At 51.1% G+C, this 16,489-nt stretch overlaps 2 protein-coding genes across 9 annotated transcripts in view; both read left to right on the forward strand.

Moving 5' to 3' along the window:
• The window catches only part of ZDHHC18 (zinc finger DHHC-type palmitoyltransferase 18), a 35,965-nt gene extending 20,949 nt beyond the window's left edge, over positions 1–15,016 (forward strand). The window contains exons 8-10 of one of the 7 annotated variants that reach the window (XM_036230418.1): positions 302–401; positions 2,804–2,881; positions 3,774–4,173. In XM_036230418.1, the coding sequence (XP_036086311.1) occupies positions 302–401; positions 2,804–2,845 (142 nt within the window). In that variant the 3' untranslated portion in view covers positions 2,846–2,881; positions 3,774–4,173. The other 6 variants (XM_036230416.1, XM_036230405.1, XM_036230408.1 and 3 more) reach the window with 6 other exon arrangements.
• SFN (stratifin) lies at positions 338–10,136 on the forward strand. 2 transcript variants are annotated; one of them, XM_036230422.1, is made up of 2 exons: positions 338–401; positions 8,830–10,136. In XM_036230422.1, the coding sequence occupies exon 2, from the start codon at positions 8,834–8,836 to the stop codon at positions 9,578–9,580; it is 747 nt and encodes a 248-aa protein (XP_036086315.1). In that variant the 5' UTR covers positions 338–401; positions 8,830–8,833; the 3' UTR covers positions 9,581–10,136. The 2 variants fall into 2 exon arrangements, with proteins under 2 accessions (XP_036086315.1, XP_015987587.1); XM_016132101.2 differs by lacking the exon at positions 338–401 and adding an exon at positions 6,906–7,512.
• Positions 15,017–16,489: the final 1,473 nt, after the last annotated feature.

A 16,489-nucleotide genomic window follows, 5' to 3' on the forward strand; every position in this document is an offset into this window, starting at 1 on the left:
CCCTTTCATTCTTGCTTTTCCCCTCACCTGTAGCCTGGCTTCTTGGCGGCCAGACGGAAAGATGGGCCAGTTTGAATTAACAGTAAATAAATTCTGTGGCCAAAAGCCAGGTGTCCAGAGTGTGAAGAGGGCCCTTCCAGAAGGGAGTTTTGATCTCGCACAGTGGGAAGGCAGCTCCCCTTTCCTCAGCCCTTCTAGGGCTCGGTCTTCCCTCAGCTGGGAGGTGGACTCTGCCATCCAGCCCCGGGCCTGAGCTCTGGTGTCAGGCGGACCCTCATATGTCCCCTTTGTGTTTTGGAAGCCTGATTGACCGGAGGGGATTTGTGCAGCCTGACACGGTGTTGCCCTCGCCCGTCAGAAGCAACGAGCCAGCCCATGGAGCCAAGCCTGATGCCAGCATGGTAGGAGGCCACCCCTGAACCGGGCTTGGTACTTGCCACCTGCTGGCCTGTCCTGTCCGCCTCTCAGCACTCACCTGCCACCCTCCACACCTGCCGAGACTCTCCCATTCCACCCGAGGGAAGCAGAGCTGCCAAAGACTCAAGTCTTGTCGTATTTATTTCCCACCCCGCGTGGCTTTCCCTACACTGTTCCATGGCTGTACCCTCTGCTTCCCAAACCCAGGTTCCCACAGCCTTGGGCCTGAGATCCCTCATGATCAGTGGCAGGAGGAACAGGATAGAGAGGCCAGGGCCCCTGAGGCCCCCAGAGGTACCATGGCAAGTCTGCCTGTGCCAGGGCGAGCCCTGTGTGAGTGAGGGTGCGGACGAGTGTGACCTCCTCCCAGTAGGGGGTGCTGCTGGGCCCTGTGAGCCGGGGTCCTGGGGCGAAGTAGGACCAGCCAGCAGTAGGCTCTGGATAGTGGGCTATGGGAGAGGACGCCTCCACAAGCTGCTTTGGTTTGTGGGCTCCTTTATTCTTTTTGTGATAATCATTGTTCATTTGTTTTCCCTTCGGAGTTGGCCAAGAGAGTAGAGCTGGAGTTCCAGGTAGAGAAGGCAGAGTTGGGGCTGGGTGGGGGGCAGCCTGTGTCAGAGGAAGCCGGACCAGCCAGCCAGGCACCCAAGACCTCAGCTCCTCCATGATTCCTGGGCAGCATACTAAGAATCGGGGCCCTTGCCCTCTCTCTGCCCATGGAAGTTTCTCCATGGGGTCCTGGCCTGCCTCCCCCACACCCCCCACTTCTCTCCCAAGTCAGGTCTAAGGATGGAGAGATTATACTCATGCTGGCAATACTTGAAACGGGTTTATTAATGCTGGGTATTTTGCACAATTTTATAGACCTCTTTTCTACATAACATTTTTTTAAATGGAAGAAGAAAAAGTCAGCCACATTGCTATCCGTGTAGTGCCAGGTTAAGGGTTATCAGAAGGCAAGTTGGTTTTAATAAGTTTAATACAAGAGACCTTCTGGCCGTGTGTGTGTGTGTGTGTGTGTGTGTGTGTGTTTGCGTGCATGCGTGTGTGTGTGTGTGTGCGCGCACGTGTGTGTGTACACACGCTCTTGTTCAAATGTGGCTGGGTCTCACTTCCCCACATCCCCATGGCTGCCCTCCTCCCTGCCATCCCCCTTGAAGTGTCAGCCGGCAGCAGCAGGAGCAGCTTAAGCCATGGGGATAGGGAGCCTGTACATTGGTTACAAGAGACCCCTCAGCTCCTGCTGCAGCTCAGCCCCCATCCTATCTTTCCCTCCTCTAAGGACTTGAGATAGCCAGTGGCTGGGAACTCAGCCACCCACCCCCTGACCCCACCCCTGCCACCCAGCCCCCAGGTCAGGCTTCCAGCTGGGATCTGCCTGGACAGGCTAAGGCTGGGTGTGGTGGGTGAGGTAATGGCTATGGGGAGTGGCTGTTGTCCTACAAGCCACACCCCCTCCTCTAAGCCCTGAGTATGAGCTAGAGGAGAGGGAGTCACTGCCAACTGGAGGCCTCTAACCAGAAAAAAGGAAGGAAGGAGCACGGTGAGCCAAGAGGCTAGTGAAGATTGGCCTAAATGTAGGCCAGAAACTCAGAGGATGTCCCTCCTCTGAGGGGAGCTATAGTTTCTTGTCAAATAGATAGAAAATTGTGCCTCTGTCCCCCTCCTTAGCCCTTCAGGTGGGCTGAAAAAGACACAAGGAGGTCCCCGCATATCGCCCTTTCTTGCTCCAGAGGCTAGTAGATCACAGGCAGCTGAGAAGTGGCAGCCACAGAGGGACCTTCTGGGAGAAACAGCTTCACCCCGGCCTCGGGGCCCTGGGCCATGCTGCAGTGGCACGGGGAGGTTGGGGAAGAAGCTGGCTAGAGGAGGGGACGCCCAACTGCCTTTTATTTAAGCCAGTATTCTTTGTTCCTGCTTGTAATAAAACTTTTTAAGAGTTGATTTGCTTTGGTTTGGTTTTTATTTGCTCTTCCTTTGCCGAGGCCCCAAATGACAGCCATTTATTCTTTCAGCCAAACTCGGTCTTTCCTAGGGAGACAGAAGGCAGGTAGCCCAGCAACCTGGCTAAAGTTCTCTCCTGGCTGAAGTCTGTGTGCTGGAGGCAGAATAGAGGGGGCTGTGGCTAGACCCCCAGAGGTGTGTAAGAGGCCAGCCTGTCTCCTCTTCCTGATTTTCCCCTGCCTCAGGGGCTTGAAGACCTCCAAGTTCTTCCTTGATATCTTTCCTCTCTGACACTCAGTGACCGCTCAGCTAAGAAAATGTTTATGAGACAGTAGATTACAGTTTGAAAGCCAGAGCCTCCCTGGCCCCCACCCCGGCCTGGGCAGCAGGGCCTAGCCAGACAATTCATAACACTGGCCCACCTCTCTGGTATCTCCTCCAGGAGGACACCTGTCAGGATTTTGCCATCTCCTGCACAGCCTGAGGGGAGCTAACAGGCCTCTTTGCAGAGGGTTAGCTGGTAAGACCACATCCCCTGTCGGCCAGCACTGCCCGCTCCCCTCAGCACACCACCTCATCCTCATCGCATGCCTCGCCCACCCATGGAGCCCATTCATCTGTGTGTGTGGTGTGGTATGTGTGCTGGTGGTGGCAGGGTCCCCAGGGCTCCCCCTGAGCAGAAAGATGGGGGTGTGGGGTCAGGCAAAGAGCCCAGCCCTTCTTCGGACTGAGGAATTAGCTTCGCGCAGAGCAGCCCTCGTGGAGCAGGAGGTGAAGGGCGAGGACGGGGAGAGGACGGAGCATGTCCTCTGAGGTGCCTGGGCCTGTTCTGGTGGTGTCCTGGTGTGTAGGGGCCTTCGATCACTAACACCGTGTCCCGGCTTTCTGTCCTTGCTGAGCTTCCTCTCACCTGCCCGTTCTCTCCCCTGCTTCGTTGCCTGCTGCCCGAGCCTTGGCCCTTCTGTGGGGAAAAGGCAGGTGCTGTGGCAGCACCTGTCCCCACTGGCACCCTTTCAGGCCTCCCGTCTCCTCCCAATCCTGCTAACCCTCTCTCTTCTCCTTCTCTGCTGTCCTGCCCGGGATCTCCAGTGCGTGCGGGGGCTTAAGGACCTCCTGAGGACCGCTGCTCTCTGCCTCTCCAGGAGTGGCCTGGGGGGAGCCAGGCACCCGGCACCTCCACCTGCCTAACCTGTGGCCCATCCGCCACCATCTGTGCCTACAGGGTCTACCCCCAAGTCTGCCCCACACATGTGCTCTTTAGGGTCCCCCCATAGGGGGCAAGGGCTGGCCTCTTTGCCCCTGCCCCTACTCCATGCTGGCCAAAATGTAGAAAAGCCATAATGCAGCTGTCAGCACAATAATGTAATACTATGCTGAAACTCACCCTCCCCTCCTGACTTCCCCTTCCCCAGATCTGTCAAGGCTCTTTGGGAACCTTGCCTTACAGCCTGCGCCCCCACCACCAGGCATAGCCATAGGCGAGCTGAGCAGGTTTCTTCAGGAGCTGTCTGGGGTGTTGATGGTTGACGCCACTGAACAAGTTTGGTGACTTCTGAGCACAACTGGTTTGACAATGTTCCCTTTGCCCCCTCCACCCCCACCACCCAGAGTAGGTAGGTTACGAGGATGCTTGTACCCTTTGCTCCAGGCACCGGGGGACTGAGCTAGCTCTGACAGCCTGTGTTCTTCAGAGTAGCTACAGGAAACAAGGCTGGGTGCCTCGGAAATCCGCCGAGCCCATGGCTGGGGGCTGCTTGCCTGCCATCCTGTATCTTTTTTAACCAAAATAAAGACTTCCCTCTTCTTGCCATACCTTTGGCTGTCTGGTGCCACATTTACTTTGGGGGCTGGGGGTGGGGCCTGCAATGACTGCAGAACATCTGGCTCATTCTCACTGCTACCTTTGTTCCAGCTGGTCAGTGCTATTTCAGAGATTTTAAAAAGAGGCACAGCAAAGCCAGAAGTGATATAGGAAGAGTGACCAGTGTCCTCTTCACTCTGCCCCTCCAGAACTCCTGGTCTCAGTTCCAGAGACCTTCAAGCCTTAGCCAACCTCTGAACTCTGAAAGTTCCCAGCCCAGACTGAGACAGAGGGCTTAACTCTTGTCTGGGACAGTCACACCCCTGAACTGAGCCCAGCCCAGGGTAACACTGTCACGGAACCTTCCTTCTCCCCGGCTGCCACCCCACATCGAGGTACGCAGAGTGTGCTAAGAGCTAAAAAAATAACCGCAGTGGTCATTTAGCAAGGTCTTGCCAAGTCCCAGGCCTATTTCTTCGCCTAAACCTATGGGGAAGGTGATGTCAGAGCTTTTACAGATGAGGCAACTGAGGCTCAAGGAAGGCACAGGAGCCACCCAGGTCTCCCAGTTGATAAAGCAGCAAATTTAGGATTTGAACCTGACCTCTGACCCTCCTGCACTACCCAAGGAATGAATAGGGCTGCTTCAGGAGGAGGGGATCTAAGAGGGAAAAACCCTAAAATTAGAGTCTCTTTCATATCAAGGGGCTTAGGGATGATCTGCGCAGCCTCCTTGTACTGAGGGGGAAACTGAGGCCCAGAGGCAGGAAGGAACATGACCAAGGCCTGATAAATAGAGCTGGAACGCAGTCTCACACCCTGAGTTCATTGCATTCCCTTTCCAGAAATTCCACACTGTGTCTTAGACTGAACTGGTCTAGGAGATGCAGGATACTCTAAACAGCAGTGCCTCGAGGAGAAAAAGTGTCAGGATAGCTGAGTCACTTAAAAGTAATCTAACATCCCCTCCCAAAGGCAACTGGTAGAAAGAGCTCTTGGCTGGAAAACTGAACTCTTGCTCACAACTAGCAAGGAGGAGAAGATGCCATAGCTTTCTCCAGTCTCCTGTTTAATTTGATCATTCCAAGACCAAAACATTTCCTAGGAAGTGCTTCCTGGAATCTTAACCAGAGTCCTTCCTGCTGCAGTCAGAGCCCTGTCTTCTGTTCTCAATGGAGATAGATAGCAACTGGTTGCTGCCTTCTCTGCCACGACCCTTCAACACCTGTTGTTACCAGCTAAGAAGGATTGGTTGTCTATGGCAGGGGTCCCCAACCCCTGGGCCGCGGACTGGTACCAGTCAGTGGCATGTTGGGAACCGGGCCAACATCAGGAAGTGAGCAGCCGGCCAGCAAGCAAAGCTGCATCTGTATTTGTAGCTGCTCCCCAGCACTAGCATCACCGCCTCAGCTCCACCTCAGATCATTAGGCATTAGATCCTCATGGGACCATCGGTCCCTAGTGCCAAAAAGTTCGGGGACTGCTGATTTATGGGACCAGAGGCCTTGAGCCTGCTGGTAGGATAGATGCTATACAGTGTTGGGAGGTCGTAGGCAGGATGAGGAAAGCCCCTTTGGGCTGCAGCCCCAGCTCCTGTCCTGCTGACTCAGGCACTTGACTGTGGAACTCTGTGCCCTGCCAGGACCTGCTGCCTCCTGCCTGCCTGTGCTCATAGACTTGGGAAATGGTGGCCTGGAGGCAAAGGGAGGTGGCTGAGACAGGAACTGAGTCAGAATCTGCAGGCCAAAGCTGGCAGGAGATGTCAGGCAGCCTGGCTCCCAGATTCAGCAGGGTTGGGGGATGAATAAGGGACTTCCTTTCTCTTGCCCAGGGCTGCATTGAGGGCATGGAGCTTGCAGTGTGAACCACCACCAGGCCTCCTGGCTTGAGTGATAGAAAAGAGAACCTCGCTCTCTAGAGGCAGAAATAGCTCCAAAATTGCCAGGCCCTGCCTCTCAGGTTTCTGATGTTCTGGGATCTCCAGCTTTCACCCCAGGACTTGGAAAGCCTGGGCTGGATAACTAGTACAAAGGAAGGTCCTTGAGGGCCTAGCATCTGCAATAGTCCAGAGGAATGCTCAAGATGAAGAGGGAGGAGGCAGTGCTTTGGGAGCACATCTGACCGTTCATCTGCCTTATTTCCCCTGTGGACACCCACCTGGCAGGCCCTGATCTGGTCTTTGGCTGAAGCCTGGTGTGGGCCCTCCCTCATTTCATAGACCCTGGCTCTATGTTCATGCCGTGAATGTCTATGTTTATAATAAAGTTGGTTTGGTTTTTTTTTTTCACATGGTAATAACAGTTACCATCCATTCTACTAAGTACTTTCCATCATTTAATCTTCATAAACTCCATTTTACACTCAGGAAAACTGAGGCTTACAGAGGTTAAGTCCCTTGGCGAAGATCACAACTGCTTGTTAAGGCGATCTGATTCTAAAGATACTTGGCTATTCTGTCTCTCAGAAAAATAAAATATGCATTCATCATTGATAATTTGAAGAGGATAGGAAAAGGAAAATTGAAGTCTCACTACCTAAAATACTCTGTAAATTTGTATTTTAGTGCAGCGGTCCCCAACCTTTTTGGCCCCAGGGACTGGTGCTCCTTTGAGAATCTAATACCTGATGATCTGAGGTGGGGCTGAGGCGGTGATGCTAGCACTGGGAGCAAACTGCAAATACAGATAAAGCTCAGCTCGCTGGCCCGCCGCTTACCTCCTGCTGTGTGGCCCAATTCCTAATAAGCCATGGACTGGTACTAGTTCGTGGCCAGGGGTTTGGGGACATGTTTAAGTGTATTTCCTTTCCATTATTTTCTGTGTCAGTGATCTTATTTGAGCAAAACTTTTATACTTCCTTGGAAAGCTTGTAGCAGCAGCTCAGACATGTCCCTACTCTTTTAAGAGGCAGATCTCATCTTTGGGCCTTGAATTCTGGCCTGAGCCTCCCTCCAGAAGGGGAGGGTGGGTGTTCAGACACCAGAGGAACCTGGGGAGGGACAAGCCTATGAAATAGTCCTGGCTCCAGGATTAAGCTGGCAGCATCCCAGTGAGGGGAGCCCCACCCCTAAACCCCATCTGAGCTTTAGCTAGGGGTAGGGCAGATAAGCAGGAACCCACTCTCATGGGTGCAGTGCCAGCACCTTAGATGAAAAAACCTCTTGGCTGACACTAGGACAGCGCCCCAGCGAACAAGACAGAAAGCTGGCAACAGAGAAGTCTCCATCTCTGAGGCCCCTGCTAGGGGTCAGAGGTGGGGCCATGGGCAAAGGGAAGGGACCAGGAAACTTCTGAGAAGCAGGCTGTGGGAGGTAGCATTCAGCTGGGACTGCTGCCCCATAAAACAAAATGGTATGTGTCACTACTACCTCCTTTTTCTTGGTCCTGTCTCTCTCCCCAGTTGCTAGCGTCCCCCCTAGGGAAAAAAACTGGGTTGAGCACCCAGGTGGCCTGCTTCCCAGCCGCTGACAGAGGGCGGGCTGAGTCAGACAGGAAAGTGGTACAGCCAGCAAGCGAGAGGGCCCCCACCCTCTCTGAGCCCCACTGATACAGGACGGTAGGTGGCTTGGAGGGGGCCGGTGACCTGGCGTGGAGAGCCAGAGGGTAAGTCCTCAAACAAGTGGCAACAGGCCACCAACTTGAAAGGGAAAATTGCACTGTGATGGGAAAGGTGTCCAACAAACCTACTGGGTGACTAATTACAGAGGCTGGGCTGGAGCATCAGAGACCGCTCGTTAAACACCTTATTAAGTGGTACCCTGAAAGCTGCCACCTGTGCCTTCTGGGAGCTCAGAGAGGATAGGACCCTGAGGGGGAGTGAGGACTAGGGGATGGAACTATTTCAGGTAGACTCTAAAAGAAGCCTGGATCTCACTTCTGAATCTCTCAGCCTGGAGCTCACAAGCCAGAGGCCTCATGGGAGAGAAACCAAAGGAAATAGGATGCAAGGGACTAAGTAGCTATGTGACCTTGAGCAAATCTCATCCCTCTCTGAGCCTTAATATTCCTATCTCTAAAGTGGGGTAGTAGTCACAGTCCTGCCCACCTCACAGAGACATAGTAGGGATTAAACTAGATCATAGATAAAAAGTTGCTTGGGAAACTGTATAGCCCTACCTAAACATGAATGATCTCACCTGAACCAAGGGGACAACATACCTGGCAGGATTAGGAATGCTATCTTCCTGCACCTGGCTTTAGGGAGTCTGCCAAGGCTGAAGCGGCCAGGTGACTAAAGCCATCCTTAGTCTCTGGAAGGACATCATGAAGGAGAATCCAATTTGAGAAACTGGGGCAGCTACCTAATTGGGGGTACCCACCTATTTGGAGCCACCCATGTAATGGAAGACCTGAACAACAGGGGGCAGCCTGGAGCCTGGAAAAGTGCCTGTGCAGGTGGGGCCCACACCCAGATTTCTCCGGCTGACTGTCCTGATGACTCACCCCATATCCAGCCCTCTTACCTTTAAGGAAGAGCCGGAAAGGGTGTGGAGAGGAGAGGGAAGTAGGTTCTGGGCCTCAGTCCCGCCCCTTGCCCCTCCCTCCCTCCCCACCCTGCACTGGGCCAGGCCATCTAGCCAAAAGGCAGGCGGAAAGCAGGAGAGGCACAGAGTCCGGCATTGGTCCCGAGGCAGCCAGTTAGCCCACCGCCTGTCTGTCTGTCCCCAGAGCCATGGAGAGAGCCAGTCTGATCCAGAAGGCCAAGTTGGCAGAGCAGGCCGAACGCTATGAGGACATGGCAGCCTTCATGAAGAGCGCTGTGGAAAAGGGTGAGGAGCTGTCCTGTGAAGAGCGAAACCTGCTGTCAGTTGCTTATAAGAATGTGGTAGGTGGCCAGAGGGCTGCCTGGAGGGTCCTATCCAGTATCGAGCAGAAAAACAATGAGGAGGGCTCGGAGGAGAAGGGCCCAGAGGTGCAAGAGTACCGGCAGAAAGTGGAGACCGAGCTCCGAGGCGTGTGCGACACCGTACTGGGCCTGCTGGACACCCACCTCATCAAGGAGGCCGGTGACGCTGAAAGCCGGGTCTTCTACCTGAAAATGAAGGGCGACTATTACCGCTACCTGGCCGAGGTGGCCACTGGTGACGACAAGAAGCGCATCATCGACTCAGCCCGGTCAGCCTACCAGGAGGCCATGGACATCAGCAAGAAGGAGATGCCACCCACCAACCCCATCCGCCTGGGCCTGGCCCTGAACTTTTCTGTCTTCCACTATGAGATTGCCAACAGCCCTGAGGAGGCCATCTCACTGGCCAAGACCACCTTCGAGGAGGCCATGGCTGACCTGCACACGCTCAGCGAGGACTCCTACAAAGACAGCACCCTCATCATGCAGCTGCTGCGAGACAACCTGACGCTGTGGACGGCCGACAACGCTGCGGAAGAGGGGGGCGAGGCGCCCGAGGAGCCCCAGAGCTGAGCCACACCTGCTACCCTCCCTGCCCTGTCCTGCCTTCTCCAGTCCCCCACCCCCAGCAGAGAGGACTAGTACGGGGTGGGAGGCCCAACCCTTCTCTCCGAATGCTCTGTCCCAGCTCAGAGAGGCTCCACAGAGAGGGACCAGCAGAGCCGAAGCCTCCTGGAGCCAGAGGATCCCACTCTTCCTGCAGCTTGCGGGTGCTCCTAACCACTGGTCATCCCACCCAGCCCTGCTCTCTGCTCCCGCTCCTTAAGACCCGACCGGTGAATGGGGCCTCTTCTTCTGCCCTCTTGACTCCCTCCTGCCCCTGCTGCCTCTGAATCTTAGGAATTGAGGAGTGTCCCACCCTTGTAGCTGAGAACCGGATGGTGTGGCAGAGGCTGGAGATGAGTGTATGTGTGTGTGTGTGTGTGTGTGTGTGAGAGAGAGAGAGAGAGAGAGAGAGAGAGAGAGAGAGAGAGAGAGAGAGTTGAGAGCAAGACCCAGTATGAGAGGGAAAGCATGCCTGCTGGATGTGACCATATTTCCTCCCAATAAAATTTCCCTGTGACACTCCTCCTGTCTTTTCCAGTTATTGGTGGATGGCTGGGACTGGGATTGGTGTATGATTTACACAAAGCTTGACTTTGGAACTCTGATTTAGGACCCAGGCCTCCCATGGGGCTGGCTTGGTGACTCACAGGCAAGACTTTGGGGCCAGTGACTTCAGGTGAGAGGCTGGAGGTTCAGCTCTCTCCATCAGGGTGGCATCAAACAAACTGGTCTGGCCTCAGCTGGGTCAGACGGTGAGGCACAAAGGCGGCTCTGAGTCTCCTCTGAAGAGCTCAGATCTGAGGGGACAGGAAACGAGTGAAGTCTCAAATGTGAGGTGTGAGGACACGGCCGCATGGATGTGCTGTAGTGAGCAGCATTGAGCACCCCCGATATGAAAGCGGGGAATAGTTCCATCAGGTGCTCAGATCTGAGAGGCGGGAAGTATGATCTGGGGCAGGGGGTGTGACGCCGCCATTAAAAGTCCTGTTCTGAGGAGAGGGACACCCCGCATTGTTCGCGGATCGGGACAAAATGAAACGGGCGAGCTGGGTGGAAGGGCCTCCGGGAGTGGAGGCCAGTCCCGGTGAGCCGAGACCGTCGCCTCCGTTCCCAGCTGCAACACACCCGGGTGCCTCACTGGGTCCCACCTTCACAGCCCGCGCGGGAGGCGGGCCCAAGGTCGATATTGTCCAATTACAGGACGGGGCTGCTCGGGTTACCGCCCCCGGGTCCCGACTGACCAATGGGGGAGTGAGCGGCAGCCCAGCGCGGCGTGTGTTCCCGGCCCCTTCCCCGCCCAGAAATTGAGGCAACGCGAGGAGGGACTGAGAGCGTCCGGCTGCCCGCCGAGCGCCAGGGGCAGTGCTTTACGGGTTTCATTTAGACAAGTTGCCACCTGCCGGACCCGAAAGCTAGGCATCCTCAGAGCAGCGGGACGGGGCGGTGCGGAAAAGCAGTCCCCTCCCTTTGAGTCATCTGCTTAACCTGCGGTGCCTGGCGGGCGGGGCCCGCTGAGAAAAGGCCACCAAGGCGTCCTCACCACATGGCAGAGTCTAGGCAGCCCTGAATTGCCTTGGATTGTGTCCTTGATTTGGTTGTGCGACCTTAGAAAAGCCATTGTACTTACCCGGACCTCAGTTTCCCCTTTATCAAAAGGGGCTTGGACTAAAGGCTCTAACGAAAACCGTGAAGAATCTGGGTTCTGGAGTCAAACTGCCTGGGTTTGTTTCTGAGCTTGTCTTGGCTAAGTTATTTTGCTTACTTTTGTGTCCTTATTATAAAGTGGAGATTAAAAAATAGTACCTTCTTTAGAGTTGCTGTGAAGTTTGAGAAGATAAATGCACTTAAAGTAGCTCATTGTACATGTTCGTCATTATTAATCCTTCTGGCATGAATAGTCCATTTATCCAATGTTTTTATGCCAAAAGCAGGATCATCAGTCAGGCCAAGTCCCAAGGAGCAGCATAATTGCCGAAGCTGGCCTCCCTGCTCACTGAGCCACCTGAGAATGCAGGCCTGAGGTTAAGTGGTCACTCCTCTGCCTGGCAAGATTGGGAGAACACAGTCCAGCCTCATCGGGTTCCCCAGAGTCCAAGTTTGGCCACACCTATGGGACGCTAAACTGAAAGGCTTTTATCAGAGCTAATAATTCTACAGGGGAAGTTGGCAAGGCCACTCCGATGCCATCTGGGTCCCGTGTTTTCTCCCCTTCTTTCCTGGGAATGTGTTGGGTTTCAAGGTTCCAAACCAGGCATAGGCTCCGCTAGGACAAACGACTCCCCCTCAGCTATGGAATGACCCGGTTTCTCTTACCAGACAGGTTTGATGACTTTCTCTTAATGGGGTAGGTCCTGGGAAAGAAGATTTTCTTTCCTCTCAGCTTCTGAGTTTGCCTGCTCCCTCTATACCATTCAAGGTTGCCCTATATGGGAAAATAAATGAGCTACCCTAAGGTAGTGTGTTGGTGTTGAAGGTTTTCAAAAGTACATGCTGTGGATTGGAATATCATCAAATCAGATGGCTAGATGTAAGCTAGCTTAGGCACCGGCTTCTGACAAGGAGGGTCTCAGACCGTTTTATCTTTGACATTTTTTTTTTTTTAAATCTCTGTAAAGCTTTCTTACTGTTTCCCAGGGAGATGTTTCAGTGAGCATTTCTTGCCATCTTTTTCTGGCCTAGATTTGCCATTTAAAAATTTTCAGTCCTACTGCTAATGGGAACAGTGTTTCTTTTGGAATGATGAAATGTTCTGGATTTAAACTGGTGATATTTTCACAACTTTGTGAATATATAAAAAATGCTGAACTATACACTTTAGAAGGATGAATTTTATGGTATGTGAATTATATCTCAGTTTAAAATATGAGTTCTAGAGGGCAAAGCAGGTAAGAGTGCCAGGTTCTGCTGGAAATTTCATGGTGGCTTTCCCATTGTACTCTCCACTTGAGCACATTCTTTTAACCTTTTCCAAATTTCAAAGCCTATCTTTAGGTCAAAAGGTGACTAGCCACCTTCCTTTTCCCCTAAACATATATACAGAGTTTTGGATATGTGCTATCTATTCTACCAACTCCTTTCATTTATATAGGTACATTTATTCAGTTATGATTTCATATCTACTGGATTCTACCTCTGGGTTTGTAGCTATGTCCTGGGTTTATTTCTTTTCTCCCCAGAGAGCGCCCTAAAAATAGTAACTTTGTCCCATCATTTTTCTTTTCTTTCCACACCGTCTCTGGCAAAATTTTGTGTACAGGAAAGGTGCTCAGAATTTAGTTTTAAAACTATCCTTCCAAATGTCTGGAAATCAGGTTTAGTGCTAGGTCCTCTGTTGTGGGAATGGAAATACAGCTCATTCTGAGAGGAGGCAGGGCTGTCTAGACAGACTGGGCTCACAGAGATTTAAATAATCCCAGCCCTCTCATTTCTGTACTTTCAGAGTATCCCTAGGGCTTGCAAAGATTTTCTAGAAAGGCATCCACTCTTCTCTCCTATGTAATTACTTAAGAGAGCAAAGTCCAAATTGGCTCTAGTGGATCCACAGGTGTAGGTGATGGAGGAGCAAGGCACTGGGGTCAAGGTGTCTTCCCAGGTACTAGGTACCCTAAGGAGACCAAGGCATTAGATTCAGACAGGCCACTGTGGCTTCTTCTAGAAAAGCAAGATACTCTTTTGCACACACATGCCCAATGTCTAAATGTCCGGTGCCTTTTTGGGAAAACCTGATTTCAAGATGTTTGCATGAAGATTGTCCATCTGACCAACAATGCCCCACTCCTGCTTCTTCCTAGAGGAGAGAATACCGTAATAAGAGCAGCTGGTATGACTGCTATGTGCCAGGCATACCTTAATCCTTACAGCAATATATATTATCATCTTCGTTTTGCATATGAAGGGACTGAGGCTCAGAACAGCTAAATAACCTAATACCAAGGTTATACAACTACTTATGTGCTTGGGGAGTGGAGTAGGTCTGACTCTAAGTCCCATGATTTTTAAACTACAACAGCTGTTCTCAAATTGTGTTCAGAGGGTTCCCTGGAAGCTGCCACAGGGCAGGAGCCCAGGGGTCAAGGTTTCCCATTTCCACACGTTGGCTGAAATAGCCACACGTGTGTCTGTTTTGCATATTGGAGTTATATGAGTTAAAAATAAGATCGCAAAGAACCACATTATGTTATGCTGACCTGCTCCTACTTTGGATTTTCTAAGAATCAAGAAAATCTTACTCTACTCTCAATCTGATGGCACCCCAGGGCCCAACAGAAAGGAATTGTCTTAAATGAGAAAAAAATTGTGTAGTGGACCAATTTCCTGGCTCATTCACCAAGTTAAGGTTTTCTTAACCTGGTTACATCCTTTGTGCCTTTTCAATTCTTCACTCAGTTCACAAGGTCTCCCTATACTCCCATTCCTGCTTCTCTCTGACCACCCCTCCCCCACCCCACCTACCTACTGAGTCAGGAGCCAGGAATGTCTGTGGGGGCAGCAGACAGGTATGTCACACTGGGGGTGTCAGAGGCTGATTCATCTCTCATCTCCACCCAATCTTCTCCTTACTGCTCTCTGGGAAAGTTAACTCTTTGGAGATAAAAGAGAGAGATCCCAGACTCTGAACGGAGTCTTCAATCTGTGGTTAGGTATAGTACTTAATAAGATCATGATATTGAATAAATATTTGTTCAGAAGGAAGGAAGGAAGGAAAAGGAGGAAAACATATTCCTCCTGTCTTTTTTTTTTTTTTTGTAATTTTTTTAAAATGCCTACAAGCACCTGGTATTTCAAGGTGGTCTCCCATCCAACTACTAACCAGGCTTGATCCTGCTTAGCTTCCAAGATCAATTGAGATTGGGCACATTCAGTGTGGCCTGGCAGCAGACTCCCTGCTGTTTCTTCCTGCAGAGTAGTTAACCTGAAATTTTCTTGTCTTACTGTAGAGAGGACTAATTTTTAACTCAGAATAGATTGTGCAATCGCCGGTGTGTATTATGAGTTGGGAGAAATCATGTCCCAATGCCCCATCTGTGTGGTTTCTATGGTTCCACAGAGCAATGTGGAGGCTCCAGAATATATAGGAAGTGTGAAGGGAGCTGTATTTGCACAGCTAGAATACTGCTTGTAATTTTGATTGGGGGTGGCTTTGAAGGAGCCTTTCATCTCCCTCAACTGCTTCAGGTTTTTGGTTGGGAAAAAAAATGAAAACTTTGCATTTTACCAATAATCACCTTTTTTTCATTGTAGTTGGGCTCTAAATCCTGCAATGGGTTTGAAATGAAACTTATGGCTTCCCTTGTTCTCAGCAGGCCTGATGCCGTTGAGGTATGTGCTAATTTGGGATTCTTCCTTCTAAAGGGGACAGAAAGAGGAGTGGACAGCTCAGACTAGCTTGGGTAAGGGCTCAATGATCAGGGGCAAGAGAGAAGAAAAGGGAAGGTAGCCACTCAGTTTGCTAGAGGGTTTCACTCCAGGAGGCTGGGGGCAGTTGGGCCTCCCTTCTGCTTTCAAAAACAGAGGGGGCCTTGGTAATGCTGAGATGGGTCTGAAGTCGCTCTCCTCCCCTATTCAGGAGCCTTGAGAAAGGACAGAGAATATCCAAGACCAACCTTCCCCTAGACTTTAATGGGGTCAGTCTTCCTAGTCTCAGCCAACTAGGGGTGAGCATTTTGCTAATTCAGAAACAGCTGAGAACAGACCGACTATGCTTCAGCTCTGTGGACTTTAGGGTGTCACCCTTGCTCTTAAGCTTGATAAGTTACAAACACTATCTTCCAATTGCTGGGGTCCCCAATTCAGAGCCAGGAAATGAATCTATCCAGTCAGTGATTAGTGGAAATGACCAAGAAGGTTCCTTCTAAGGCACTCAAAGAGGCTTTCCTTCCTCCAGAAGTTGTTCATAATTTGCCAAGTGAGGTGTGGAGGAGAGGAGAACTTTCAGACAGTATCTGTGAGATGTAGAGTGGTGCTTTTCTGTGAGGCATTTTGGCAATGTGAACCCAGAACCTGGAAAACATCAGCCATTTCGTTTCTATGACTCTGTAGTAAGTTAGGTCAGAGACCCAAAGATTTTGGTACAAAGATATTAATCGCAGCACTACTTACAATAGCAAAAAATTGGCAATGACTTATAGACTAACCAGGAGAGTCTGGATAGGTAAGCAATGTCATAGCCATACCACAGAATATTATCATGTAAACATTAAAAAGGTCTTTATCTTTAATTACATGAAACAGTGTTGACTAGAAAAAGGTTAGAAAGCAATTACATTATCTCACTTATACCAATGCTATGTAACTATCCTTCTGCATGTATAAAGAAATACACAAAATATATATTTAAATAGAAAATTTATTATATATTTTTGTTATGAGGTTGAGTCTAATTCTATTTTTAATCAGGAAATTGAAAAAAAAAATCTTAAAGATGGTTGCCATATCCCACCCATGCTGGAGGATGCTCCTTCTCCCCCCCTTTGCATTTCACAGGAACAGACCTGGAACCCAGACGTCTTTTTTCTGCATTGTGTTGTCCCCTCTCAAATAATGACAATTATTCTGCTGTCATTGGGAGGTTTACGGAACTTTACTGCAGGAGAAACGCCCGTGCTGTCACATCGAGGCCTGTAACTAAGGTTTTAGATTATTTCCATCCTTCTCCACTCCATGACTGCAGAGAATTAAAGCTGGGGGTGCTTGGATATGAACCCACAAACTTCTAAATGACGACTTGCTTTAGTAAAGAGCTGAGGCCTCTGTGATGGGGTAAGCTTGGAAACCCATGACCACAGCTATTGGTATGGGTTTTAAAAACAGCCCCATCCTCATGTCCTGATGAGAGATTTGTCCAGCAGCCTGGGCGTCTGGATTTCTGGGCTCCAG

The sequence above is a fragment of the Rousettus aegyptiacus genome, unplaced genomic scaffold (genome assembly GCF_014176215.1).
Source record: "Rousettus aegyptiacus isolate mRouAeg1 unplaced genomic scaffold, mRouAeg1.p scaffold_m13_p_1, whole genome shotgun sequence".
NCBI classification, from domain to species: Eukaryota; Metazoa; Chordata; class Mammalia; order Chiroptera; family Pteropodidae; genus Rousettus; species Rousettus aegyptiacus.